Source organism: Artibeus jamaicensis, unplaced genomic scaffold (genome assembly GCF_021234435.1).
Source record: "Artibeus jamaicensis isolate MK-2021 breed Jamaican fruit bat unplaced genomic scaffold, CSHL_Jam_final scaffold_625, whole genome shotgun sequence".
Taxonomy (NCBI): Eukaryota; Metazoa; Chordata; class Mammalia; order Chiroptera; family Phyllostomidae; genus Artibeus; species Artibeus jamaicensis.
This window is the reverse complement of record NW_026522051.1, coordinates 4,936,380-4,962,066: the sequence shown is the minus strand read 5'-3', so window position 1 is coordinate 4,962,066 and position 25,687 is coordinate 4,936,380. Positions and strand designations below refer to the sequence as shown.

General features: G+C 60.5%; 2 protein-coding genes across 6 annotated transcripts in view; one reads left to right on the top strand and one right to left on the bottom strand.

Moving 5' to 3' along the window:
- The window catches only part of LOC119052365 (carboxyl-terminal PDZ ligand of neuronal nitric oxide synthase protein-like), a 103,872-nt gene extending 96,003 nt beyond the window's left edge, over positions 1–7,869 (top strand). For 4 of the 5 annotated variants that reach the window (XM_053659339.1, XM_053659338.1, XM_053659337.1 and 1 more), the window contains 2 exons: positions 5,559–5,868; positions 6,076–7,869. In XM_053659339.1, the coding sequence (XP_053515314.1) occupies positions 5,559–5,868; positions 6,076–6,556 (791 nt within the window). In that variant the 3' untranslated portion in view covers positions 6,557–7,869. Of the gene's footprint in view, positions 1–2,898; positions 3,341–5,558; positions 5,869–6,075 lie in introns of those variants that run through there. The other variant, XM_053659341.1, reaches the window with a different exon arrangement.
- A 3,684-nt stretch (positions 7,870–11,553) lies between these two features.
- On the bottom strand, positions 11,554–24,344 carry SH2D1B (SH2 domain containing 1B). Its single transcript, XM_037149572.2, has 4 exons — positions 24,038–24,344; positions 15,988–16,051; positions 14,946–15,111; positions 11,554–14,774 (listed from the first exon to the last, which is right to left on the bottom strand). Exons 1-4 carry the CDS (start codon positions 24,169–24,171, stop codon positions 14,737–14,739), a joined length of 402 nt encoding a protein of 133 aa, XP_037005467.2. The 5' UTR covers positions 24,172–24,344; the 3' UTR covers positions 11,554–14,736.
- Positions 24,345–25,687: the final 1,343 nt, after the last annotated feature.

Here is a 25,687-nt window from a genome sequence, read left to right as displayed (position 1 = left end):
CGTGCAGTGCGCAGTGACCCGGCCCTGTGACCTCCCTGCAGCCTCTTGTGTTGGGCACGTCACCCACCCTGTCCCATCCCCCCGCCCATGTCCGGGAGCCTTCAGACGGTGGTGAGGTTCTGTCGTGCGGTGGAAACCCTGTGCCGACGGGAAGGGGTCTCTACCCTCGTCCCCTTGGGGAGCACCCCCGTGGGGCGGTCGAGAACTGCTCTCGGGGGCCAGCCAGAGGGTGACGGGTCTCACCCACGGCAGCATCGGGGTGCCCTGCAGACCTGAGTCTCCTTCCACAGGGTCCCCCGGAGCCGACAGTGCCAGTCTGGGCTCCTCCCGCTGAGAACTCACTACCCTCCCAGTGTACCCCACCAACCCGCTGGTGCTGTGGATGGGGGAGAAAGGGGGAGGAAAGCGGACAGGCAGGCCTGGATGTGGGCCTGGGGTTGCCAGGCAACAGGGAGCGACGGGGGGGGGGGGGGGGGGGGCAGGGATGGGGACAGGGACCCACGGCCGGCAGCCCAGGGTGACTCAGACTTGACAGAGCTGTGGCAACCGGTTTATTGGCCTCTCCCTGGAGACACGCAGGCCCGGTCCCCGCTGGCCTGGTCCCGGGGCTACTTTGGGGCCTGGCCGCCCCCGAAGGCCGAGCACAGCCTGTCGGCGGGCCGGGCCCAGAGGGCCTTGAGCTTGCGGTAGAAGACGCGGCAGCTGAAGCCCTCCCTGAAGCCGCCCCTGACGTGGCTGCGGAGAGAGCCCAGGCTGGGGTACATGCGGCAGCAGGCTGCGCACTTGAAGCCGCTCTGCTGGGCCGGCAGCCCCCGGGAGGCCCTCAGGAGGTCCTGGGACGTGATGTGGTCCGAGGCGTCCCGGCCGGGCCGGGGGCTCGTGGGGGCCTCCCGGGGGCAGGCGATGTCTGGGGAGGACGCGGAGGAGCAGGCGCTGTCGGCCGCGTCCTCGGGCAGGCGGCCGTCCCCCCGGCCCTCCTCCCGAGGCAGCTCCGGGAGGCCCTGGGCCTCGGGGTGGCTCTCCCTGTCCAGGCACACGAAGTAGCTGTACGGGGAGAACCAGGGCCGGTAGATGGTGCAGCTCCGCCGGGGCCGCGCCGCGTCCGGGGGCTCCCCGAGCACGCAGTCTGCGGAGGAAAGGGCGGCCTGAGCGTCGGCCGGCAGGGGCCTCGGGTTCTGAGGGCGGGGAGCGTCCAGGGCCCGTTCCTGCGGCCTCCCGTCCTCTTGCCACTAACGCCCGTGTGACCCCTGGTAGGGCCTCCCCAGGACTGTGCCCTGGTGTCCACGGCCGGCGCCCTCTGAGGACAGGCGGGGGCAGCGAGCTGAGGCCCCTTCTGCCACTGGGGATGTGGCCATCATCCCCGGCCCGCCAGGTGGAAGCCGGTCCCTGTCAGCCTGGGAGTCGGGACAGGAGGTCGGCACAGCCTGTGGTCTCTGCGGGGGGCCGGGCGGGGGCGGAGGGGGCAGGCCGTGCCCGACAGGAGGGCTCACCTGGCGAGAGCACCACCCCGTGCCGGAGAGCACTGCTCACGTGTGGCGTCGGCGGGGCCCACGCTGGGCCGGGCGCCTCCGTGGGGGACGCAGGTTTGGCGACATCTGGGGGCAGATGAGATGTTCTGGGTGCTGAGCGGGCCTTGGGTGCCTCGGCCCCACCCCATTCATGCCTGCAGACCCGAAGCTGCAGGGCCTGGCCGTGGGCCTGGCGGCTCTGATGTGGCCCCTTCGAGGACTGGGAGCCGTTTCCCCGACTGCAGCCTCTCCCGCCCCTGGCAGCTGGGGTCCGGGGCCCTAGCTGCCGCCACACCCGCACAGCCACTGGTGCTCAGACGAGAAGCCGGCGGTCTCCGGCCCCTGGCTAGGACCCGCTTAGTTTGTGCTCACATGGTCGGTGTCCCCTGGGGGGCCACGGGTGTCGGGGAGTGTCCGTGGGCGGGTCGGGGGCGGGTCTCGTAGAGCCACCGGTCAGCAGACCCACGCTCGCATGGCCCCAGAGCTCACCTGGCAGGCTGGTGGCACGTGGGGCCGTGAGGCCAGGCAGGGCGGTCAGAGCCGAGGAAGGGGCCCGGGGGGCCGAGATGCTGAGCAGCGAGAAGCGCTCCATGCTGTCCCTGCCGGGGGCGTGGGGACACTCGCCTGCTCCTGGAGGCGCCAGGGTCGTCCAGACGACCGCATTCTGAGCACAGGCGACATCACAGGGGGCCCGAGTTCCGCCCGCCTCGGGCCCACCTGTCAGCCGCCCCGCTCACCTTCCTCGCTGCAGCGAGAGGCTTCATGGTGTGCCTCAGCCTGTGCTTTGTTGTTTGGGGCACACTTTCCACCTTCCACACGTTCTTGGAAAACAATTCCATGCTTATAAGAAAGTTGCAGATGTAAAGTGAGTGTGAAGCACACGTTGGCCCTGTACCCAGGTGTCGCCCCTCCTGTTTCCCTGCGTTTTCGTCCCCGTCCCCGTCCCTCCCGCCGTGCGGGTGTGGTGCCAGTTTTCCTGAGCTGTTTGCCGACAGAAGGTCCCTCTTAGGCCCCAAGGTCACTGGTTTTCTGGGAAGAGGGTCCTGAGTCCGTTTCAGTGGTCGGCACCCTCTGTCTGCAGCCAACGAACCAATGACCGCCTTGCCCGGCTCCAGGCGGGCCCTGAGCAGCCTCCAGGAGGGGCTGGACCCCGGAGCGGCCACCTGTCCCCTGCCCCACGCAGGTCCTGTCATGGCCTGGCCCGCAAGCGCATGGCGAGGTGGGTGCGTGGTCACAGTGCCTCCCGTCAGCGGGGATGCCTGTGCTGGACTGTCACGACAGGGAGACTGTGGCGTCGACCACGCCTCACTCTCTGAGGGGACAGGTGTGTGCCGCGGATGCTGGCCCACGCGGGGGGCAGTGGGGGGCCTGGGGGGCATGAGCCTCTGTGGCGACCCCGAGGTTCCGTCCTGCCCACGTCTGAGCTCGGGCCCGACGCCGGCTGGGCAGGGAGCCTCGTGGGGAGCCCGGGTTCCGGCAGGGACAGGAAGGGGCTCCAGGCGCCTCAGTGCGGCTGAGTCGTGGTCCCCAGTCCACCCTGAGCCCCTGGGCGGTGCCGGGCAGCCCCGAGCCCCTTGGTGGCCCACCGCTTCCTCCGGGCAGTCGGCACAGACGCGCCCTCCTGGCCTGGAGGCCGGTGGTCTGTTGGGGGGTCATCAGGGCGCGTCTCCGCTCTGTTCGGTGGTTGGCGTTGGCGGGACCTGGCCGTCTGGGGTCTGTGCGCACGGCGGGTCCCTGTGCTCGCGGGGGGCTGTCCAGGGGCTCAGCTGCCACATAAACTGTCTCTCTCGTTTGCTTCCGCCTGCTGTCCGAGCCCTTTCTCGGTCGCTCAGGTAAGACACCGTCCTTCTCATGGGGGCTTGTGCATGTGGGGGTCCCTCTCGCCCTTGTCCTCCGAGCCCGAAGCCCCTGGTCCTGGGGAAGGGGGGACAGCGTGCCACCAGCAAGGACGGGGCCCATTGCTTCTGCCTGGGAGGTGGGGGTGAAGGAGCCCCGGTTAGGGAGGAGGGTGACTTCTTTCAGCCTGGCCCCGGGAGCCCCTGTGGACCAGTTTCTGGGGTGGGGGACAGGTGGGCGGCTGGCTGGGTGGCTTTTGTAGGTGGAAGAGGCTCGGGACCAGCTCCTCTGCACGGCCAGCCTGTGGCGCGGTCGGTTTTAAACTGTTCGCATCAGCACGCCGCTCTGTTAGGCCAGCTCATCCTGTGCCCACCGCCCAGGCCTCTGGTGAGGGCCACGGAAAATGAGGGCCTGCGTGGCCGCGTCCTGGAGGGCGCCCGTGTTACCGCAGACACACGGCGGCGTCCCAGGATGACCGCAGCGTGCCGAAGAGAGCGGCCGCAGGCTGCCTCTGAGCTCCTTGAGAGCCCAGCACAGATGTGCTCAGTGCAAAGGTCACTCACACTTATCAGACATGGTCTCTAACAGGGCGAGCACAGAGGCTCACACTCGGCAAGTCCCTCGGGCAGGCGCTGTTGAGCGTTTTGCTCTGAACGTTTGCCGTGAGCACCAGGGAGCGGCCGGGGACCGTCTGAATGCAGTGGGGGCCTGTCCACTCTGGTGTCCGACTCCAAACACCCCCACTGCAGGGCAACGGGGCCAGGCCTCGCGTCCAGGGGCTCCACAGCGAGTGCGCAGGTTTCACGGGTACAGGAACACGACAAGGACGAGGGGTGTGGAGGCAACGCACGCAAAAGAGAACGCAAGCCGCCCACCTGGAGAAGAGCCGGGAGTTGATGGCTCCGTTTGGGGCGGGCTGGGGGCCTCTGCCCGTGGGCCGGGTCTGCAGCCCACACTCACAGGTTCCGCACCCACGTGCCAGGGACACCCTCCTCAGGTCCCTGCCCATCCCACGGCGGGGAGGTTCCCTGCGCAGGGGTCCCACTGCGGGGCCCACCATGGGGGGCGGCCTCCACCCCACCTCCTGCTGCCCGGAGTCTCTCAGAATATGGCTTCCTCGGTCGTGGGCTCAGGAGGGATTTCTCTGCTCAGAGGGCTCCCGGGCCCTGGACTCGGCAGCACGGGGCAGGGGCTGCTTCCTGTCCAAGGTCAGCAGAGCAACCGTGAGCCCCGACCGCAGGTTCTCTGGGGACGCCCAGCCAGGACAGCAGCCTGCAACCTGCCCAGACTGACAGCGCCCAGGGACGCTTGTCAGGACAGAGGCCCCAGGCTGCTCCCAGGGCCCTGGGCGGGCCTGTCTGTGTGGGGGACTGAGTGGACTTGCGGGCGAGTGTGGCCGGCCAGTGTGGAGCCTGGAGCTCCAGCCGCTCCCACGAGGAACCCCAGCCACAGCCTTGGCCTCCACACTTGTCCATTTGCACAAGTTCAGAATTTGATTCAAGATATTTATTGAGCACCTACTGTGTGCAAGACTGACCCAGGCAGGCTGCTGAAGATAGAGATGAATGAGACACAGCCCCTGCTCTGCAAATGTTTACAGCCCAGTGGGCCCGCACCAGCCCTTGGAGGGAACCGTTCCAGCCAGAGAGGGGCTGCCAGGCGGACCGGCCAGCTCAGGCAGTCCCGGGGCCAGGCAAGGGCTCAGTGAGCCGGTGCTGGTCCCGCTCCTGCCCCATGGGTGCCTGTCCCCAGCTCCACCCCAGGGGTCGCAGCTGCCGCCTGTCTTCCCTGGACACGAGGCTTTCGGTGGGGAAGGAAGGGGCCGGTGCTGGCCTCACAGGAGCCACACCGCACTGCGCCGTCCCGGGCCCGCGGCCCACTGCTCACTCGTGCTCACGGCAGCGCAGAAACACCGTCCCGTTGCGTTGACCTCGTGTTCTCTGTGCCCCACGGGGCTGGTGCCCCACGGGCAGGGGACGGTGAGAGTTTAGGGGGCAGCCGGGAGGGCGGGGCTGGCTTGGGCGGGGCAGCCGGAGCCTCCAGCCCCGCCCTCCCTCCAGGAAGCGTCAGGGTGTCTCGCTGGCTCTTTGGATGTTTGCAAACCGCAGGGCAGGTGCAGGTGCTGGGCGTGGGGTGGGGAAGGGGTGGGCACGCAGACTGTAGCCTGTGGCCCGCAGCCCTCTCCACTCAGCCGCCCCTCTGTCTCTGTCGCAGTGGACCACAGCATGTTCGAGAATCTGAACGCCTCGCTCACGCCGAAGCTGCAGTCCAGCCGCTCTGTGCCCCACTTGTCCCGGTCGGGGGCCCCCTCGGCCCCGGCCCCAGGGTCCGTGGAGCCCGGCGGGCCAGCCCTGTGGGTGGGCAGCAGCCAGCACCTCAGGAACCTGGGCAGAGCCATGGGTGCCAAGGTGAACGACCTGCTGCGCAGGAGGGAGCCCTGGGGCCTGGGCAGCGTGGGCGCCATGGAGGTTAACCGGACGGCGGAGGCCCAGCTGGCGGGTGTGGCCGATGGGGAGGACGACGGGTGAGTGCAGCTCCTTCCCCTGCCCCACCCCCAGCACCGTGTCGCTCGTGGAGCCGCCCTGACCTCCGAGCAAGCGCGCCACCGCCAAAGCCACCAGGCCTCAGCCGCCGAGGCACACGCTGCCCTGGAGTGAGAGCAGGCGAGGCCGGGCGGCGAGCGCTCGGCAGGGACGGCTGCCTTCACCGTGTGTCGTTGTCGTCCTTGCAGGCCGGCCGGGCCAGGCGCCTTCCCGCGGCTGGAGCCTCCGCCTCCCACCACCCGGAAGCGAACGCCCCGGGCCCTGAAGACCACGCAGGACATGCTGATCTCCTCACAGCCCGTCCTGAGCAGCCTGGAGTGTGGGGCGGAGCTGTCCCCGGGGCAGCCGCAGGACCCTCCTCCCAGTGCCCAGCACGCCCCAGGGGACACTGCCCAGCCAGAGACGGCCCTGGAAGTGGCCGTGCCCAACGGCGAGGCGCCCCTGTCGGTGCCTGACCTGATCCACCAGGACGCCCAGGACGAGGCCAAGCTGAAGGCCAGTGAGTGCAGGGGGCCCTCACCCCCGGGCCCCCGCGAGAACAGCAGCCTCCTGCCCAGCCCGAGCCCCCTGGGCCTGGCCGAGCGACAGGACGGCAGCCCCCGTGCTGGGGCGCGGACCTGCAGCCTGGACACAGAGGGGCCGCACCCCGACCTGCTCTCTTTCGAGTAGAGCCCAGCTCCTCCCTCTGCGCCCCGCCCAGGCCGGCCCGGGCAGTGGGCAGTCTCCCCGTCTGTCCCACGGGGGCCTGCTCTGGGCCCTGCCACGGCCCCGCCCTCCTCTGGCCTCAGGGTCAGGCAGGGTCAGGAATGACGGGGTTGGCTTGATGAGGGGCCCCGACCCAAGAGCCGGCCCTGACCTCAGCCCACCAGCGTCCCCGTGATTGCGCTTACCGGGCCTGAGGCAGCGTGCGGGCCAGGTCCTCACTGTGTCCCCTGGAGGGGCCCTGGACAATGCCACCAGCTCCACCCTGGCTCCCCGGTGTGAAGCAGCAGCACCCATCCTGATCTGGTTTGGGGGAGCCCAGGAATTGGCGTTTGGAGCCCGGTCCCCAGAGAGCCCGGGGAGGACTGGACGCTGTCCAGGGCTGCCCACTGCCCGAGGCGATGCGTTCTGGGGTCTGAGCAGGCATGAGTGGCCTGGGGCAGACAGAGGTGGGGACACACATGGTCACAGTGCATTGCACTGCCTGGGCTCGGCAGCCAGTCTCGGCCCTGGTGCTGGCACGGCCTCGCGGCCCCGGGGCTCTCCAGGGGCCCCCCGCCTGCCTTTCTGGTCCTGGAGCCACAGGGTCCCCACTCCTGCTTCTGGGAGTGTGGTGAGGGGCTGACGTGGCTCATCCCCCCCCATCCGTGACTGTGCTGCTCCAGTGCCCCCAGGGGTCCTGTGCTCTGTCCTCCTGTGGCCAGAAGACCCCGTCAGGGGCGGCCCCACCTGGGGCCTTTCCAGCTTGAAGAGAGTGTCCCTGCCCTTGAGCAGGTGGCCTGTCTGGGGCTTGTCCCCTGCGGCCCCATTTCTGCTCCCTGTTGGGTGTCCATCCACAGTGACATCTGCGTCATCTCCCCACCAGCCCCTGTGGCCCCTCTCGGCCAGGTCACTCATCCAAGGACCCGCGTCCCTCAGGGCCGCTCTGCCCCAGGCCCCGTCCACGTCCCATGTCCACCCCCAGTCTGACCGCCCTGGGGCAGCAGCCGTGGGGCCTGTGGGTGACTCTGTCCCCGAGGGGAAGTCGGGGCGCTGTCTCTTCTCCCCACCCCCACACTCCCAGACCTGCTGGTGGGGGGCAGATGGCCCAGCCCTTCCTGGCAGGTCACCCTCCCATGTGGGCTGATGTCACTTGGTCACACCTGTCACCGTCGGCTGTGGAAGGACAGGCGTTGCCTCGTCCGGGCAGAGCTGTCCTGAAAGTTTTCTAGAGATTTTGTATTTATATTTTCAGTAGTTTTGGGATAGAAGACAGCACAATAAATGATCCTTTTGGTCTCGCTGGCCTGGTCTTTCTCTTGGCAGGTGGGTGTGGTCAGTTTTCTGAACCTGACGTGTCCCCGAGAGTGTGGGTCTGGCAAGGGCACGGTCAGGAGAGACCCCCAGCCTCGGGCCTGGAGGCAGCCCCGCCCGAGACCAGCCGCAGGGAGGTGTCTTCTTCCCGTGGACCCGCCGCCTCGGGGGAGGCGCTTGGACCCCCATGTGCAGGTGAGACCCCGGGGCCAGGGAGGGAGCCGGTGGCCTGAGCGTCCTCTGGCCCAGCGACTCTTCAGGTTGAATTTATCCGTGACATTTGGTTGATGGCAGGGTCAGGAACTTCAGGGCTGAGGCGGTAACATGGTGTCAGTCTGCTGCTGTCCCGCCCCCGCCCCCGTGACCCTGAGGCTCCGCTGTGGCCCTGCACTTGGCCTCCTCCCCGAGGGGACCACGTCGGGGTCTGAGAGTCGGGCCACGAGCAGCTGTCAGTTCTGTGTCCCACGCGCACGTGGGGTCGTTCCGTTTCCGTGGTCACCGGAGGTGTCCCACCGGGCGTGATGTTCTCGAGTCCCCACCCCGCAGGCTGTCGGTCACAGACGGCGGCGTGGCTTCCTCACTTCTGTGGCGGAGGGTGCTCCGCCCTCTGCGAGCGCTGCCCCGAGGGCGTCCAGCCCTGAGCTGTGAAAAAGGAGAGGCATTTATTGAAGAAGATACAGGAAACACTGTACGCAGGACAGGGACACCTCGGTCCCCTTCAGATAGGCACCTTGGGACCTCGCCAGTGCCCCCGATCACCGTCCCCCGGCCCCGTCCCCTCTGCCTGTCTCCCCCGCCATGGCAGGACCGTCTGTGTGTCTCCCAGGCCCCGACTCAGCCCCCCGGCCTGTCTGCTCCCGGAGCGCCCTGCCCATCCAGCCAGGGCACCTGCCGCCTGATGCGGGGAGCTGCCGCCTCTGGGGCTCTGTCCCACGAGTCTCTGAGCTCCTTGAGGGGGCAACCACGTCACCTCCGTGTGTCACTCTTCGGTCCCCAACAGCCTACCTGGCACGTCACAGGAGCTTGGTGATGATGCACTGTGAGTGGAACTCCGAGCCTGTACTTCCGTCCGGGCGATTTCGTGTTTGTGCAGGAACACGTGTGCCGAACAGTGTGGACTGGGCTGCACCCTTCCTGGGCCTCCTGTGGCCCCCACGCCGCCCACCCCTTCCCCGGTCCCTGCGCCAGAGGGTCGATCTGGGGAGGCAGCAGGGAGGCCGTCTGCAAAGTGGGAAATGGTTGGTGGGCTGTGTGCCCTCCTCTCCGTCCAGCCTGAGCCTTCGCGGCTCTGACCTCTGTGCAGGGCACCTCGCCTCGCAGCTGGCAGAAGCGGCCACCAGCCTGCAGCCTCACAGAGAGGGGCCACGCGTCTCTGCCTGGCACCCACCCCTCCGGCCGCTGCATCTCCAGCTGCTCTGAGTCCCAGTTCTTAATACCCAACCTTCCCCCATTTGGCCCTGCTGCCAGTTGGTGCTTCATCGCTGTGTTTTAAAGCTCCTCCACATCCCCGTGCCAATCGGTGCGCGTGCCGGCCCATTTGCTTTCCTCGATAACCTGTGCGTGGGTGCGCGGGTTAGACCATTCTCGGGGGGGTAGCTATGTGGGCGCCATTTCGTAGATGGGTAAACCGAGGCTGGGAGGAGGACTGAGCAGGTCGCCGTACAACAGATCAGAGGCAGAACCTGGAGGCTTGTGTTTTCGACGTGGAGGTCAGTGCTCCCCTGTCACACCAGCCAGAGAATTCCAGGACCGAGGGCAGTGTCACGTGGCGTGGGCACTGGGAGCCCTGAGCAGAGGGACCAGCAGGACGGCCTGGCCCACATCCCCACCAACGGCCAGCCCTCTGCACTCGGAGCTCCACCCACATTTTCTAGACGAGACCGAGCGAGGCCCAGGCAGTTCCAACACCTTGTCCACAGTCACCCACCTGTACAGGGCCCAGGGGACCCCGAGGCCCCTTGAAGACATCGGCTCCCAAGGGTTTCAAGGTGAATCTGCTCTGCAAGTGGTGGGAACTGGCCTGAGAGCAGCGCAGGCCCACGTCTGTGCCCCTGTCGCTGGCCCGGAGTCCCCGTGGAGCCCCTCCCCGCCCCCGCACGGCGTGAGCACCCCCCCTCTGTGGGCCCCGCCTCGCTGGGCTGAACGTGAGCTCTGTGCTCACTGGCTCGCTTAGTGGTTGTCTGACCTCGTGTGGCTGGACGGAGGCATTGTCGTTTGGGGGAACTAATTTCTGCAAAAGCTTTTTTTGTGATTTGTTGATCAGGTGCGCTCTCCGTTTGAGGGAGGCTGTGGTTTTCCTGGGATCATTCCACATGTACCACATCCTGGAAGAACAAGTCAAAGAACCTGCCCCTCTGCACCAGGACTCGCTGCCGGGGCAGGGTCTAGAAGAGAAGGGAACTTTTCTAGGTGGACGACAGGTTCCAGAAAAAATGTCACAGCCATCCCCACATGATAGAAAGGAACGGTGGCCCGACAGTTTTGCTGCGAGGAAAGAACCGTAAACCTGTATTTTGTGTTCGGCTCAATGTCGTCTAAAGTGAGCGTGAAGTAAAGATACTAGCAGGCAAAAGGCTTATTATTCATGACCATCTTCAAACTGCATGTTTGAAAATACACATGGGTGAAGTGCAGTTTTTCTCAATTTCCCGAGGATAAAGCAAAGGGATCTTTTCGGTCTCTGTTGTGACTGTGGAATATTTTAAGTGTTTTTCTCTCATTTGGCTTCGTTTGCGTCCTTTGAGGGCCTCCTCTTGCTGGCGTCCGCCGATTTCTGGGGCCCGGGTGGCGACCGACAGCGCCATTCTGTACAGGACCGGAGGTAGCAGGAAATCGTCTCCGTTTATTCTGGGGCTTTTGTGGTTGCTGGGGCCTTGAGGGCAGTTCTGGCTCCTTCCACTCTAGGTGGCCTGACTTTTGTGCACTCCAGGTTCCACAACAGCGAGGTGGTTTAAAGAGAAAGGAAGCAGGGTCGCTGTGATTGAGCGGCAGCCCCTGCAGTTCCGCAGGGTGGGGGGCGCCGGAGGCTCATTCTCACCGATGTGGGCGTCATGGTCTGTGTCCTCTGAGTGGTCATTTAGCAGAGACCCGTTTTGAACAACAACAAAAAAGGAAAAAGAGTGGGGAGCCCCCTCATTCCAGCTTGTCTTGGGCAGTTTGGATGTCAGGAGGCCCTTCCAACTGTGGAGAACTGAGAGGCAAACCATCTTTTTTGGGGGAAAAATGGCCTCTTCCAGATCCACCCTGACAGTGAGGTTGAATGTGAGCAGAGGTCAGGAAGGGCGGGGCTCAGCCAGACCCGGTTTCCTGGGGCAGGAGCTGGACTTGTGCTGCCTGTTTTGTGTCTAGTGTGTTTCATGCTGGGAAGAGGTGGTTACATTTTGTAGCAATTGGGGATGGAAGGTGCTGGTGCCGGGCAGTATTTGTAGGTTCTGGGTAAATGGAAGTTCACGGCGAGTGTCGGATGTCGGGGACACAGGCTGTCCCAGGCGGCAAAGAGAGGACAGGGACCCTGGGGCTGGCCTGGTCCCGGTCCCTGTCCCTGACGCTGGACCTACTACGCTGGTTCCAGGTCTAGACTCCCAGCAGTCAGTAATGAATGTTTCTCCCCCGAATAACTCGTTTTTCTTTTTTGTTTCAGAAATAATCCCATTTCAAAAAACACACAAAAGCACAGGGGAGCATATTTAATCACCAAACAGAAGACAAGACTGTGTATATTTTGGTCTATGACCTTTTTCGTAAGGGTGCTTTTCATTTTGTCATCAAAAGGGAAATCCTCCACCCACTATTTGTGACCACGTCACCAGATAATTACATTTGAGAAAGGAAAATGTACATGTTTGGAAATAGAAAGGACGGACCCGTCCCTGAGGCAGTGACGTTTACGGTTTTTCCTTGACAAAGGAGTCGCTCATATCGATGGATACCTCAGGAAATGAGGGGGGTTCGTGGGGGCAGAAGGGAGATGCGTGTGTTTCGTTACAACAATTGAGGTGTTTTAAATATGTGAGAGATAAAACACCGGAAGCCTGTGGTAAGTTACCAGCAGATCTGGCTGTCCTGTGAGGCCACTTCCTGGGGCTACACCCCCACCCCGAGTCCTCACAGACCTTCTGGGGGCTTCCTGAAGCCCCTCAGCGCACCCCCGAGGGGGCCTCAGTGGCAGATGACTTTCAGCAGGACAAATTATAGCAGCTGTGAGCAGGCCCAGCTCACCCCAGAGAGGGTCTGAGGTTGGAAGGAAATTACATTCAGTGATATTTTGTCCACAGAAGACAGTCAACATAAAAGATTTTTTTTTAAATGAAAGAAGTTTTGGGAAATCTCATTATCCTGGGAAAGTATGAATTAGAAGAAGACCAGGATATGAAGTAAAATGTAATTAAAGGCAAAAATTTCAAGAGACAAAGAGAAACACTTCATCAACTAAATGTAACAGATCAAGGCGATAAAATAATTGCAGAATGACAGCCACTTGCTCTGACCAGTGTGGGTCAGTGGGTTGGGCTTCAAAATGAAAGGTCGCCGGTTCGATTCTCGGTCAGGGCACGCACCTGGGTCGTGGCTTCAGTCCCCAGTCGGGGGTCCATATGAGAGACTGATGTTCCTGTTCCTCTCTTTCTCTCACACTTCCCCTCTCTCTGAAAATGAGTAAATAATCAAATCTTCCCAAAAACCCACTTAAAAATAATAGAAAACTATAACGAACTGTCCATAATTGAGAAGACAGTCAAACGACGGATACCTTCCTGAAGAATGGCAGAATTAGCGACATAATTGAGTAAACTAAGGAGAATTGAAGGTACTGAAACAGTCCTGAGGCCTCCCTCCCCCCCTTGTCCGCGGGGCCTCAAACTCAGGTTCACGAGAACAGAAATGAACGTGGAAGGCGCAGGCCCTCCCTCACCCGTTGTCACGGCAAACCGGCCGGGGACAGAGGTGGCCGGACTCACTGTGTGCGGCTAGAATGTGGTGATTCGGTCAAGCACAGTTCTGCTCGGATCATGAATTTTATTTATTTTTTTAAAAAGATTTCTTTTTAGAGAGAGGACGGGAAGAAAGAGAGGAAGAGAAACATCAGTGTGTGGTTGCCTCTCGTGCGCCCCCTACTGGGGACCTGGCCCACAACCCAGGCATGTGCCCTGACTGGGAATCGAACCAACGACCCTTTGGTTCACAGGCTGGTGCTCAGTGCACTGAGCCACAGCAGCCGGGGCTGGGTTATGAATTTTATGCAGAAACCTCAAATGCATCATCGGTTTCCTGACCCTGCCGGCAAAGTAAAAGCCACGAGCACAATGTGGCTGAGCGTGTGGTCCGTGATGCAGCTTGGCCCCAAGACGTCTACAATTCATCTGTGTGACTGGAGCCCGAAGTTCCGTGCGGACGGATCGGCCGGCACCCAGAGGCCCGCGGCGCCTGTGGGAGTCGCTCCCCCGCCCACACGCCCAGACTGAGCTGCGGACTCTTCTGACCGGTTCCGGGGACGTGCATCGTGACATCAACACCAGCTGGTTACTCAGGGGCCTACTGGTAGGAGAAGCGGACCCTCTGGGACCGGGGACAGGCGGGGCCCCAGGCCTGGGCACTTGGAACACAGATCACGGCCCTGGGTGGCCCCATCGAACGACCTTGAACTACGAGTCCTGTCCTACTGGGCTTCAAAAGGTATGACACTCGAACAGACCCCGGCCCTGCAGAAGATGGACCCACTGTGCGCGCAGACCTACTCAGTGTCTGTTCTGGGAACCTTCCCAGCTGTCTGGTCTGTGCTGAGGACGGTGGGGGCTCCGGGGCGGGAACACACTCCTTGTGCCTCACGGAGGGATTCAGACCAGGACGCCCCGGGCACCGGGCTTGCTTCTGGGCCCTCCCCGAGCCCACCGGAAGGGTCCGCTCCACACCCCCTCTCTGGGTGGGGCTGCGCCTCGAGGTCTACACCTCCTCCGCTTGGTGGCAGCTGCGATCGCTGGGACCCATGGGCCCCCACAGCTCCCCTCTGGGGTTCCAGTCCCCCGGTCTGCTCACGCCATCCAGAAATCTGCAGTTTCTTTCTGGAACAACTTGGAGAAAAACCGACGGGGCCTGGGGCCAGCCCCACCAGCCCTTCGGGAACACCTTTCCAGCGTCACTGCACAAGCACGTGTTTCTGCACATGAGGAGGACACGGGGGGCCTGGCCACACTTCAGTGGCACTTAAAACCTGGTTGGGGACAGGAGCCACGCAGGTCCCTACAACATCCCCACACGTGTCACCGGACAAAGCTCATCCTTGCAGCCAGGTGGCAAGTGTGTCGATGAAATGAGGCAAAGCCTGGGGGCAGATGTGTCCAGGGCCGTGCTGGGCAGCAAGGTCAAGGCTGGAAAGAAGGAAGGCGGGTCCTCGGGCCTGAGGGTCCCGTGGCCAGGACAGCGCGACCACTGCAGGGGACGAGTTGGCCGGGAGGCCGTGTCCCCGACGGGTGCTGGCGTATTTGCTCGTCACTCCAGGGCCTCGAGTTCGCCTGACACGGCCCGGCAGGGCCAGTGTGTCCCCCATCCCAGGTGGAGAGATGAGTCCCAGGAGGGGGAAGAGCTGCACCCAAAGTCAGGGGCCCAGTGCCCAGGGGGAGCGGTCCTTTGCCACCCCCCCCCCCCCGCACAGGGAGGGCGGAGGGCGGCCAGGAGGACCCCCAGTGTCAGGTGCTGGGGAACGGGAGCCAGAGCCGGCGGGGCTCCTGGCTGCCTGCTCTGTGTGGTCTGGAGGCTGGGACAGGACGCCTGCCGTCACCAGACCAGGCCAGCGTGACGTGTCCCCTGGGTCCGGTCTCCAGACACCCGAGTCTTCTCCACGCGCGGCCGTCCCGGTGCCTTCAGGGCAAGACCTCCACGTACTCGCTGCTGCAGTTCTCTGGGGACAAGCAGGGACCAGCATGGAACCCGGCGCCGGGAATCTTCCCAACCTCCTGCCTGTGGGGAGGGAGACCTGCCCCCCACCAGCTGGGATGAGGGGTCCTCGGTGCAGGGTCAGGGAAAGGCCCCCCACCCTGCGCCCCGTGCTGGCTCCGAGGGACGGCTGTACCGAAATCGTCGTCCACGTCCACCTTCGAGCTCCGCCACCTCGGGCAGGGCCTGGCCCTCTCCACGGGGTACAGAAGGGGAGACACCAGCCCTTGATTCGGCTTCTTGAATTTGGAGACCAGTTCCCTGAGGCTGGAAAAGGTCTGTGTCGGGACACCATCCGCGGTCTGTGGAAACAGAGGGAGGAGGCCACTCAGCGTCACGCGATCCTATGTGACAGGTGACATTTTTGGGTGGCCCCCGAGTTGGCAGGCCATGGCCCCCAGGGACAGCAGGTCTGCAGGACGCCTGTGACTCAGCCACCGGGGACCCCAGCAGGCCACCTCCTGTGCGAGCCCCACAGTGGCTCAGGGGCAGCTGGTGCCACTTGACACCTTGCTGATGGGCCTCGCTCTTGGGGGGGGAGGTTGGGGACCGAAGGCGTGGGTTTCAGACGGGAAACGCGAATGTGGGAGCTGCACACCTGACGGGACCCCCGGGGGAACAAGCGAGACGCAGCGTCTCGATTTAAGCTGAGAGCAGCCTCGCCAGCGTGCTTGGGGCCATGGTGCACGTTTTCTGTTCACGGGCTGTCCAGCAAGGACGGTTTTCTAACATAAACCTGATAGAAGGAAATTTAAAAGAAGCAAACAAATGTATGAAAAATGTGTCTGCTGAACTCTCGGAGAAAGTGAAAAAGGAGAGAACCCCCGCAGCAGCTCCTGGGCTCCGGGCAGCCAACCACGGGGCCCACCCAACTCCCGAACCCCCACACCTGCCCCCACCCTCTCCACCCCTTCCCGGTCATCGCAGGCCCCCTCCTCCTCCGTGGCTGCGCCCAGTGTCCAGCGGTGCATTCGGCCACGGAGAAGCCGGGGCTGTGGGACTCTCCGTTTTGAATAGCCACCTTGGTTGGTCAAAAGTGGGGCAAAACAGGGGTGCTTTCCTGGCTCTGTCCCTTTGTGGAACGCACTCCCCTGCATGTCCCCGGGGACGATGGTCCCAGGTTCGCCTGCCCTGGCCTGCAGCTGGGGCCGCGGGAGGTCTTGTGGCGCCGTCCTCACCTGTATCTTGTACTGCCCACGTCTCTCTCTGAAGATGCGGTACGTGTAGACAAGGTTTCTGAACCTGGAGAGAGAACTGAGTCAGGTGGGTCTTACCTGCTGGTGCCCATGGCACGCGGAGCGAGCAAAGCCTCTGTCAACTGGGAGTCTCAACACCAACGGTCATTTTCTGACCCTTTCAGTGGTGGGACCTGGGGAGAGTGCGGTTTGGAAGCGGGGACCCCACCTGGGAGGTGGACATCTGGGTCGCAGCCAAGGGCACAAGGACAGAGGACTCACGGCTGGGCCTCTGGTCCCCTCTCAGCTCTAAGGACACCAGAGAGCCCTGCCTGGTGCTTCAGGGAGTGGCCCACAAGGGACCGCAGTGTGACCGAAGCAGCGCACATCAGAACCACGTGTCATGCCCTTGCTTCTCTTGGGGACGGTGGCTGCTGACCGAGTGACTCAGCCGGAACTGAGATGTCCCTCCTGTTCCCAGATGTCACCAGTAGGGTGGATGCAATCATAGCTCTCCACCGGCTCTCACAGGTTTGGAATCCACGGAAATACTGCAGTGTGAAATTGACGTTCGCAGTCACTGAGCTGAGGGCCCGCCTGCCCGATCGACCCCAACACTTGTGTCTGCACCAGCGAATCCAATGACCGGGTTCGGGAGTAATTGGGGAGCCAGATGCCCCCTTGCAGCCTGAGGGGCCGCAGGCCGTGCGGCCGATTGTCGGGACCGTTCTGTTCACTCCAGACCCTGCGCTGTTTGTGGGGCTTCCTGAGGCCGGAATGAGGCCGGAATAAGCCCGCGTGTCCCCAAGTCCTGGACCAAACAACAGAAGGTTTACACGGGCCCTGGGGCACCTGTGGCCAGGTGAGAGGGCCTGCAGTCTGAGAGGAGGGCTCAGGAAAGTTTCCCCAGAAGTATCGTTCAGATCGGGGCCCCGACGTTGTATTCAGCTGGTCACGTGGTTGGTTTGGAGCCCAGTTATCACATAGCTTCCATTAAATTCTTCAAGAAAAGAGTTTTTTTCTCATCCTAGTTACAGAAATAACATTGGACTGGACTACCCAAAATGAAACACCTGAAACTATGAAACTCCAGGGAAAAATTAGGAGAAAATCTCCGTGAATGAAGATAGGCAAAGATTTATCAGACACAACACAAAAATCACAATCCATAAAAGAAAAAAAATGGAGACTTCCGGCCAAGATGGAGGTGGAAGCAGACACGCTGTGCCTCCTCCCACAACCAAAAGAAGGACAACAACAGATTTAAAAACAAACTACCAGAACTGACAGAAAATCGAACTGTATAGAAATCCACAACCAAGGAGTTAAAGAGACATTCGCCCAGACCAGTAGGAGGGGCGGAGATCGGCAGCTGGGAGAGAGCACGTGTAGCAAGGTGGCAGCTTCCGAACAGGGTGGTCCCACGTCTGTGTGTGAATAAACCAGGAGGAACAACTGGGGATCGAGACAGACCGCGCAACCCAGGATTCCAGCACCAGGGAAATAGACTGTTAAGACCTGTGGGGGTTGAGGCGGAAGCAGGAGAAACTCCCAGCCTCACAGGAGAGTTTGTTGGAGAGACCCACAGGAGCCTAGAATGTCCACAAGCCCACCTACCGGGAATCAGCACCAGAAGGGCCCAGTTTGATTGTGGGCAGCGGGGGAAGTGGCTGAAAGCCGGCAGCTGAACAAGCAGCGCTGTTCCCCTCGGACCCCTCCCCACATACAGTGTCACAATGCAGCCATGTGGGTTGACCCGCCCTGGTGAACACCTAAGGCTCCGCCCCTTACTAGTAACAGGCATGCTGAGACCAAAAAAAGAAAAGAAAAGGCCCAAATGAAAGAACAGATCAAAGCTCCAAAAATGGAACTAAGCGAGGAAGAGACAGCCAACCAATCAGATGCCGAGTTCAGAACACTGGTGATCAGGATGCTCACAGAATTGGGTAAGCATGGTCCCAAAACAGAGGAAGAAGCAAAGGGTATGCAAAGTGAAATAAAGAAAAATGTACGGGGAACCACCAGTGATGGGAAGGAAAGCAGAAGTCAAAACAATGAGTGGAGCAGCAGGAAAAATAAATATTCAACCAGAACAGAATGAAAAAACAAGAATTTAAGAAAAATGGGGAGAGGCTTAGGAACCTCTGGGACAACTTTAGACTCACCAACATCCGAATTATCCGGGTGCCAGAAGGAGAAGAGGAAGAACAAGTGGAAAAGTATTTGAACAAATAATAAAGGAGAACTTCCCCAATCTGGTGAAGGAAATAGACTTCCAGGACATCCAGGAAGCTCAGAGAGTCCCAAAGAAGGTGGACCCAGGTAGGAACACACCAAGCCTCATCATCATTACATTAGCCAAAATTAAAGATAAGAAGAAAATCTTAAAAGCAGCAAGAGATAAGGGGACAGTCACCTGCAAAGGAGTTCCCATCAGACCGTCAGCTGATTTCTTAAAAGAGACCTTGCAGGCAAGAAGGGGCTGGAAAGAAGTATTCCAAGTCATGAAAGGCAAGGACCTCCATGCAAGACTGCTCTATCCAACAAAGCTGTCATTTAAAATGGAAGGGCAAATAAAGTGCTTCTCAGATAAGGTCAAGTTAAAGGAGTTCATCAGCCCCAAGCCCTTATTTCCTGAAATGTTTAAGGGACTTACCTAAAAAAAGAAGAAGATCAAAAATACAAACAGTAAAATGACAACAAACTCACAACTATCAACGACTGACCCTAAAGCAAAAATGAAAACAATCTAAGCAAATAAATAGAACAGGAATAGAACCACAGAAATGGAGATCACATGGAGGGATTTCGGTGGGGATGGGGAGGAGAGAGCAGGGAAACGTACAGGAAATAAGCAGAAATGGTAGGTAGAAAATAGACGGGGCGGGGGAGGGTGAGAACAGTGTGGGAAATGGAGAAGTGAAAGCACTTGTGTGTACGCCCATGGAGACCAACTAAGGGGGGGAATGTGGGTGGGGGGTGGTGCAGGGCGGGGGGGGAGAAGGGGGAGAAAATAGGACAACTGTAATAGCATCTTCCATAAAACATCTACAAAAGAAAACATGGAAGAATTAGGCTTCATTAAAATTGTCGTCCTCTGTTCTCCGACGTGTCCTGTTCCGAGGACAAAAGGACGAGGCGCAGATGGGAGGGGAGCATTTACAAAGCTCCCGCCTCGTAGACAACCAGCATCCAAGGTGGGAAGAGTCAGCGAGACTCAATCAGAAATCAAATACAAAAATAATTCAAAATGGGCAAAATATTTGAAGGGACGCTCTGTCTCAGGAGACACCTGGATGGCAAGAAAGCAGGTGAGGAGACGTATCGTCAGTCAAGAGCCAGGTGCAGGTCAGAACTACGAGAAACAGCCCCGCACACTTACTGACGTGGTCGGCGTGAAGCCGCCAGACGAGATGCTAGCGTGCCGGGCGGAAGGGCTCTCACTTTGGAGAACAGCTCGGCGGTTTATTTTTCTTTCTCTCTCATCCTCCCCCGAGGCCATGCTTACTGACTTTAGAGAGAGAGAGAGGGAGGAACATCGACGTGAGAGGCAAACCACTCAGCTGCCTCTTCCACAGGCCCCAACTGTGACCCCACCTGCAACCCAGGCACAAGCCCTGACTGGGAATCGAACCCATGGCCTCTCAGTTTATGGTTCGGCGCCAGCCCACTGGGCCACCCGGCTGGGGCTGTTCAGTGCTTCCCTAAAAATGCGCAACCTGATCTAACACATGACTCAGTTGCCCCCTCTTCTCATCTGCGAGGGAGAAATGGCAACACGGTGCTGAGTTCGTGGTGGGCCTGGCGCATTGGGTAGAAAAGGCGTTTTTCTGTTTGCTGTCTGGCCGTCAGGGCACCTCGGGGGGGCTTAGTCCTGGGTGGGGGCAGCCGGAGCGGGGTCGGCTCTGGGCAGGCGGCCAGACGTGTGGTTCAGGTGAGTCGATCTGTCACCTCTGAGTTCTGGGAAGCCTTCAGCCTGTGGGAGGTGTGTTTTCAAATCTTTGGCCTCCCGTCTTCAGGTGCGGTCGGAAAGGGCGGACGCGGATGCTCCAGAGACTGTCGGGCAGGTGTGGGTGGTGACGGGTGTGCTGGGTCCCTGGGCGCAGGTCACAAGCAGCTCACAGGTTGGTGCCAGGCTCAAGCTGTGGCTGGGGTTGCGGGGAGACTCGTTTGTGGGCATGTTTTAGTTTTATTTCAACCAGACTATAAAGACCACAGAAGGACAGTGTGGCTGTCCCCCAGCGCTGAGGACTCGGCCCACCGAGCTCACAAGGTCGGCAGAGGTGGCTGTGGCCGTGGCCAGACCAGGTGATCTGAGGGCGCCTCGGAGACACCTCCTGCTTCCTGTTCCTGTGTTTTTCTCTTCATTGGGTTTTTGAAAAACGACAAACAAGACTGACTTATTTCTTTTCTTTCTGAGCTTGAGTCTTCCTAAGATCTCAGAACCTGAGAGTGAGAAGTGAGTCTCCGGCCTGACCTCCGTGGTGAGACCCAGCAGGTGGCCGCCCCTGGGGGCGGGGTGGCCCTGCCCAAAGCCCCGCGAGTCCCACTGCACGTGGACCCCTGGCAGCCCAGATGAACCCCACTTCGACTCCCCCTGCTCCCGCCTCTGATGCGCAGGAAGTCCTTCGACCCAGCCTTTGCACGCTGGTGTCCTTCGAGAGCCCTATCGGGCTGCGCATCGGGTAGCGCTTCCTGTCCACAGTCGCCATGGCCGGCCGCCTCTTCCTGCCTGGCCCCCCCACTCTCGCCCGGGGCCCGGAGGCGCGGGGGCTGCCAGGGCCCATCATCCCTGCTCCTCAGAGTCTCAGTTCTGTTCGGCCCTGTGCGAGGAGCTCATTGCTGAACAGCCCGAGTTGGATGTCCTGTACTGGCCTGGGCGATGACGAGGTTCACGGGGACCGTGACAAGCCCGGCCCCTGCGCCGCAGAGGAGTTGGGAGTAAAGTGGATTCCTAAAGAGAGCTCCGCGCAGGCTTCCTGCCCCAAGTGGGTCCAGGTTTGCCCCTGTGTCACCTCTTTCCCTGCGCCTCAGCCCCGCTGGCTCCACCCCACCCCCAGCCTGACAGTCCCTGGGTCTCCCCGGCTGGCTGGCTGTCACCGTAGTAAGTTCTCCAGATCAGATTCGAGTCCCAGACTCTCAGCACCAGCCTGGTCCCGTCTCTGCCCGGAAGCCACCCGGGTCTTCCCAGGGTCTGCAGCCTTGTTCTTCAGAGGCGCCATGACCCGACCCCACACCTGCGCTTCCCTAGGGCCGCTTCCAAAGGGCCCGTCCAGAGCCCTGGAAACGTTCCCCTCCTGTCCTCGCGCCGTCTGCCCTTCCTCGGTGACCGGTGACCGTCCCCTCTCCAGTGGGAGCCCCATGCCTCTCCGGGGCTTTTCCGCTCACCTCTGTCCGTGCTTTGGAGCAACACCATCTGCTCTGGTGTTCACACTCGACCTCGTTCTATTCACTTACACGTTGGAGCTCCGTGGTGAAAAGGTGCACACTCCCCGTGGAAAGCTCCCCAGGCTCCGCACGGCGTTCGAATTGGCAGGACCTGCTAGTTTCACACCCAATTTTTAACTTACAGAAGTCATTCCTGCACCCGGGCCACGTCCACGGCGCGGAGACATTATCACAGGGAAGGAGCAGGGCCACGGCCCCTTCCTGGAGGGGTCCGGGCGTGGCCGCTGCGGGGACTGCCACCCCTGCCGGGAATTCTGCTCGGACATGGGGGTGGAGGCGGCGTCTTTTATTTCACGCCACCAGGGTCACGCTCTGCCTTGCACCTGCTCACACAGCCGCAGGTCTGGCACGTTTTTCCAGACCGTGGCTGGATTTGCCCACCAATTTGCGCAGCGCCGGTGTCATGTGGTGGGGCCCAGGCCCCAGCCTGGCAGGAGTGGGGTCAGCAGGGTCAAGGGGGGGCCCTGGAGCCTCTGCATCCGACCGAACTGTGTGGTCATCCAACCTTGGATGTCCCTTCCCCTCTGAGAAGGGCCTTCATCCCCCCCGGGCGGAGGCCTCGCCGGGCACCCACGTCTGAAGGGCCGACGGCAATCCTTTCTCCCCCATCCACAAAAAGAAGTCCTTCTGGGGATACAGGGTTGTTTCTCGGTGCACGGCCGCCGTGAGAGCAGCTTCCATCAGTGAGGTTTCGGGCCGGGGCCCTTCCTCTGGGTGCGGCTTCCCCTGCGGCTCCGCGGAGCCCTGTTCTCCCCGTGGAGGGCGGGAGGGGCTCTCGTGCGTCTTGTCTTTGTCTCTCGTCGGTCGAGAGTGGGACCTGGCTTCTTCGTGTCTATTTTAGATAATCCCCTTCTCACCCTGGGGTCCTTCCCTTAGTTTTCTACTGTTTTAAAATTCTTCCCTGTTCATGGAGATTATTTTTTTAAAGTTGCTTTCAACATCAGGTTTGGTTTTTTTTTGTTTTTTTTACAATGGTCATATTTGTCTTTCCCTTTTTGCTCTCTGGGTTCTATATCTTGCTTAGAAAGGCGATATCCTTATTGACTTTTCCTCGACATTTTAGTACTTTTTTTTTTTTTCAGTTAAACGCTACATTTCACAGGTATAAAACCGTTTCAGCTGCAGATAATAACTTTGCACCTTTCTCACCGTGTTTACACATTTCCTCTGACCAAGCGTGTGACCCAGAAGTGTGACAGTGAGTGCCGGCCACTGTCACTGGTGCCTTCGGGAGCTTTGCCCGGCCCTGGGTGAAGGACGTCCCGACCTAGCTGTGTGTGGTCGGGAGCGTGTAACTACATGGGTGGGGATGTGTGTGCACGTGTGTGCGTCTGGGTGTGCTAAACTGAGGGGTGCATGTTGAACTTTACGTTTTAAGAAAGTTTGAGTGAGCTACGCAGTTTGCGACCCCTGTGAACACGTGGCTAAACCAGTCCTTTTCTAGACGGGGAAGCCCGACTTGAACACAGTGCATTTTACGCTGATGGCTTCTGTTTGGTGAGTGGTTTATAGAAAGTTGATATTAAAAGAAATTAAAATGGGTCTGTAGTTATCGTGTGTGTGTGCGTGTGTGTGTGTGTGAAAAATATTTGCCTTCTTACACGGAAACTGGAAAAAAATCAATAAAAAGAAGACAGAGCTAGAGACGGACAAAGGCACGACGGTACCGTTCTGAAAAGAGGAATTTCTCGTGGCTACAAAACACACGAAACCGTGTCAACAGCACTTGGGGTTCAAGGAGTCCAGCCACTGACACACTGACACACGCTGCTCCCCCACGCCTGCGTCCCAGCCCCACAGGAAGCAAGGAGCCCCCGGCCTGGTCTGTTAGCGCTGACGGCCACCGCGTCCCACGGCTCCCTCACGCCCACCCGGGGACACACTGGGCTTTCAGTCCTGTGGGAAGCAGGAGAGAAGGCTCAGTGGTCTCCCCCGGGAGACACGGAACAATAGCAGGTGCCCGCCGAGCCCTCTATGGGTTTGTCTCAATGGCCTGAACAAGGATGCTCTTAGGCTGCCCTGGTGGCTCTGGCCGGGACATCAAACCCAGAGTCTCAGAATGAGATCAGACCCTTGGGAAACACCAGACAAATGGCAGCAGAACAGCCGTCTGAGAAGCCCTGGTCCCGTGTCTGCATCTCGAAGGTGCGTGCCCTGACCGGCCACCGCAGGCTGTGGGGGAGGCTGTCTGCCTTGGCCCTTTGCAAATGTCACAAAGCAGGACACGTCATCAGCATGCAAAGCACTGTAAGTGGAGAGAACGCGGGTAAAACCTCAGTCTCTCAGAGAGAAATTGCCCAAAGGGCCCTGACCTTTTCCTCAGCAGAGAAATGGGCAGAAAAGGACCCCCTGGCCCGCGGCCCCTCCCGGACTCGCACCCTGCGGCCCTGCCCTTTGCCCTCCTGCCCGTGACTCTGGCGTCTGCGCCAGGACGGAGGCAGACGGAGGCCGTGGACGGCACCCCTGCGGTGTCCCCAATGGGACCCAGGCTGGCTCTGCTCGCCGGGGCTGCTGCATCAGCGCAAAATGCCAGCTCTGTTTCATGTGGCTGCGGTCTGGACGGCCACTCTGTGGTTTCAGACACGGGGACGGTGAGGCTACTCACGAGACACAGAGGCACAGGACGCCCGGCAGGGACTCGCTGTCCCGCAGCAGGAAGCTGCCGTCCACCGGCTGCGTGAGCATCAGGCCCTCGCAGTCCTTCTTGGACAGAGGGCCGTGGTAATAGGGCAGATCCATGGGAGCCTCTCATTCGCCGGAACCAGCGCACATCCAGCACAGCTTCCTCCCCTGGCTACAGAGGAGACTGTTCTGTGGACTCGGTCAGTTGCACCAGCTTCAGGAAGTGGGAAGGGGGAGGTGGTGAGTGACAGGGACCTTTCAGCGAACAGAGGGCCGCAGACGTGATTCATGGGGTGTGAGGCCTGTCTGAGAGCCTGCAGGGCTCTGGTGTTCGGGGGGCGCTGCGGTTGCTGAAGTCTGGCTCCCCAGGGCTGGGGTACAGGTCAGCCCATCCCCGAGAGCCCACTGCAGGGAGAGCGGCACCGCCCTTCGCTGTGATGGCGCCCGTCTCCTGTGGGGGCTGCCTCTGACCGTGTGTGCGGGTGGCCTGTCCCCTGGACAAAGCTCTGGCCTTCGGTGACTGAGGCCATCCCTGGCGTTGTGCTTAGAGGGAAGTAGGAGGTGCAGGTGGAGGGACACCGGGGTGTGCAAGTTAGCACCGGGATAGTTTTTCAGGCAGAAGAAATGGGGACGTTAGGCCTGGTTTCAGGTCTCCACCTTGGAGACAGAAGTGATGCTTCCCGTGAAGAAGGACCAAGAAACATCTGTCCAGCCACAGGCCCCAAACTGACAAGCTGGCGCTGGTGGAAAGATCCCCTGGTTTTCCTGGTGCCCTTGGGATCCGCGGTTTCTCTTGTCTGAGGCTGCGAGTTACCGAGTTACCGTTACCCGAGGGAAGATACAATGGAGATGCAATTGACATGTGACGTTGTGTAAGTTTCAGGTTTACAATGTGATGATACATTTCTATGTTGCAGAAACGGTCACCACCAGTAGCATTAGCCGGCACCTCCAACCTGGCCACATAATTGCCATTTCTCTTTTGTCGTGAGAGCATCTGAGATCTACTGTTACTGTGTGTGATGGAGGGTTAGGAACTGTAATTACCACGCTGCACACCATAGGTTCCCGGAACTCATTCCTCGTATAATTGGGAGTTTTTACGCTTTGCCCAACATCTTCCCAGTTCCTCCACAGCTTTTGAGCAACCAGCTCATCCTCCCTGTTAGTACTAACCAACAAACTATTAATTTCAGAGACATCAGCCATGTGAACATATCTAAATGAATGTCAGTTGGTATACATGTATGTAACCCCCCCATTCAGCTGCCTTGCTCAAATGTCTATAGGATTTGCTGTGTATCTCAGGTAGGAATCTACGCAAACAGGACTGTGTGCTCTTAATGCCTTCTTAACTGAGAGGACGATTTTCACAGCCTGAGAGGCCAGCCTGACCTTGAACCTCCCCACTGGGTGCTGTGGCTGGCTGGTGCACCCCCGCCTCTGGGGTTGGGGTCAGGAACTACAGCTCAATGACACTGATCAAGAGACATTTGCTCTCCAATTCCGGCTTTGTGAGCGGCCGTGGGCACCGTCTATGTATTTCCTGGAAGTCACGGCAGGTGCGGAGAGGCTGCCCGACAGTCAGAGAGGGGCTCGGGTGCCAAGCTTGGTGTGCGGCTGTTTTCTGAGC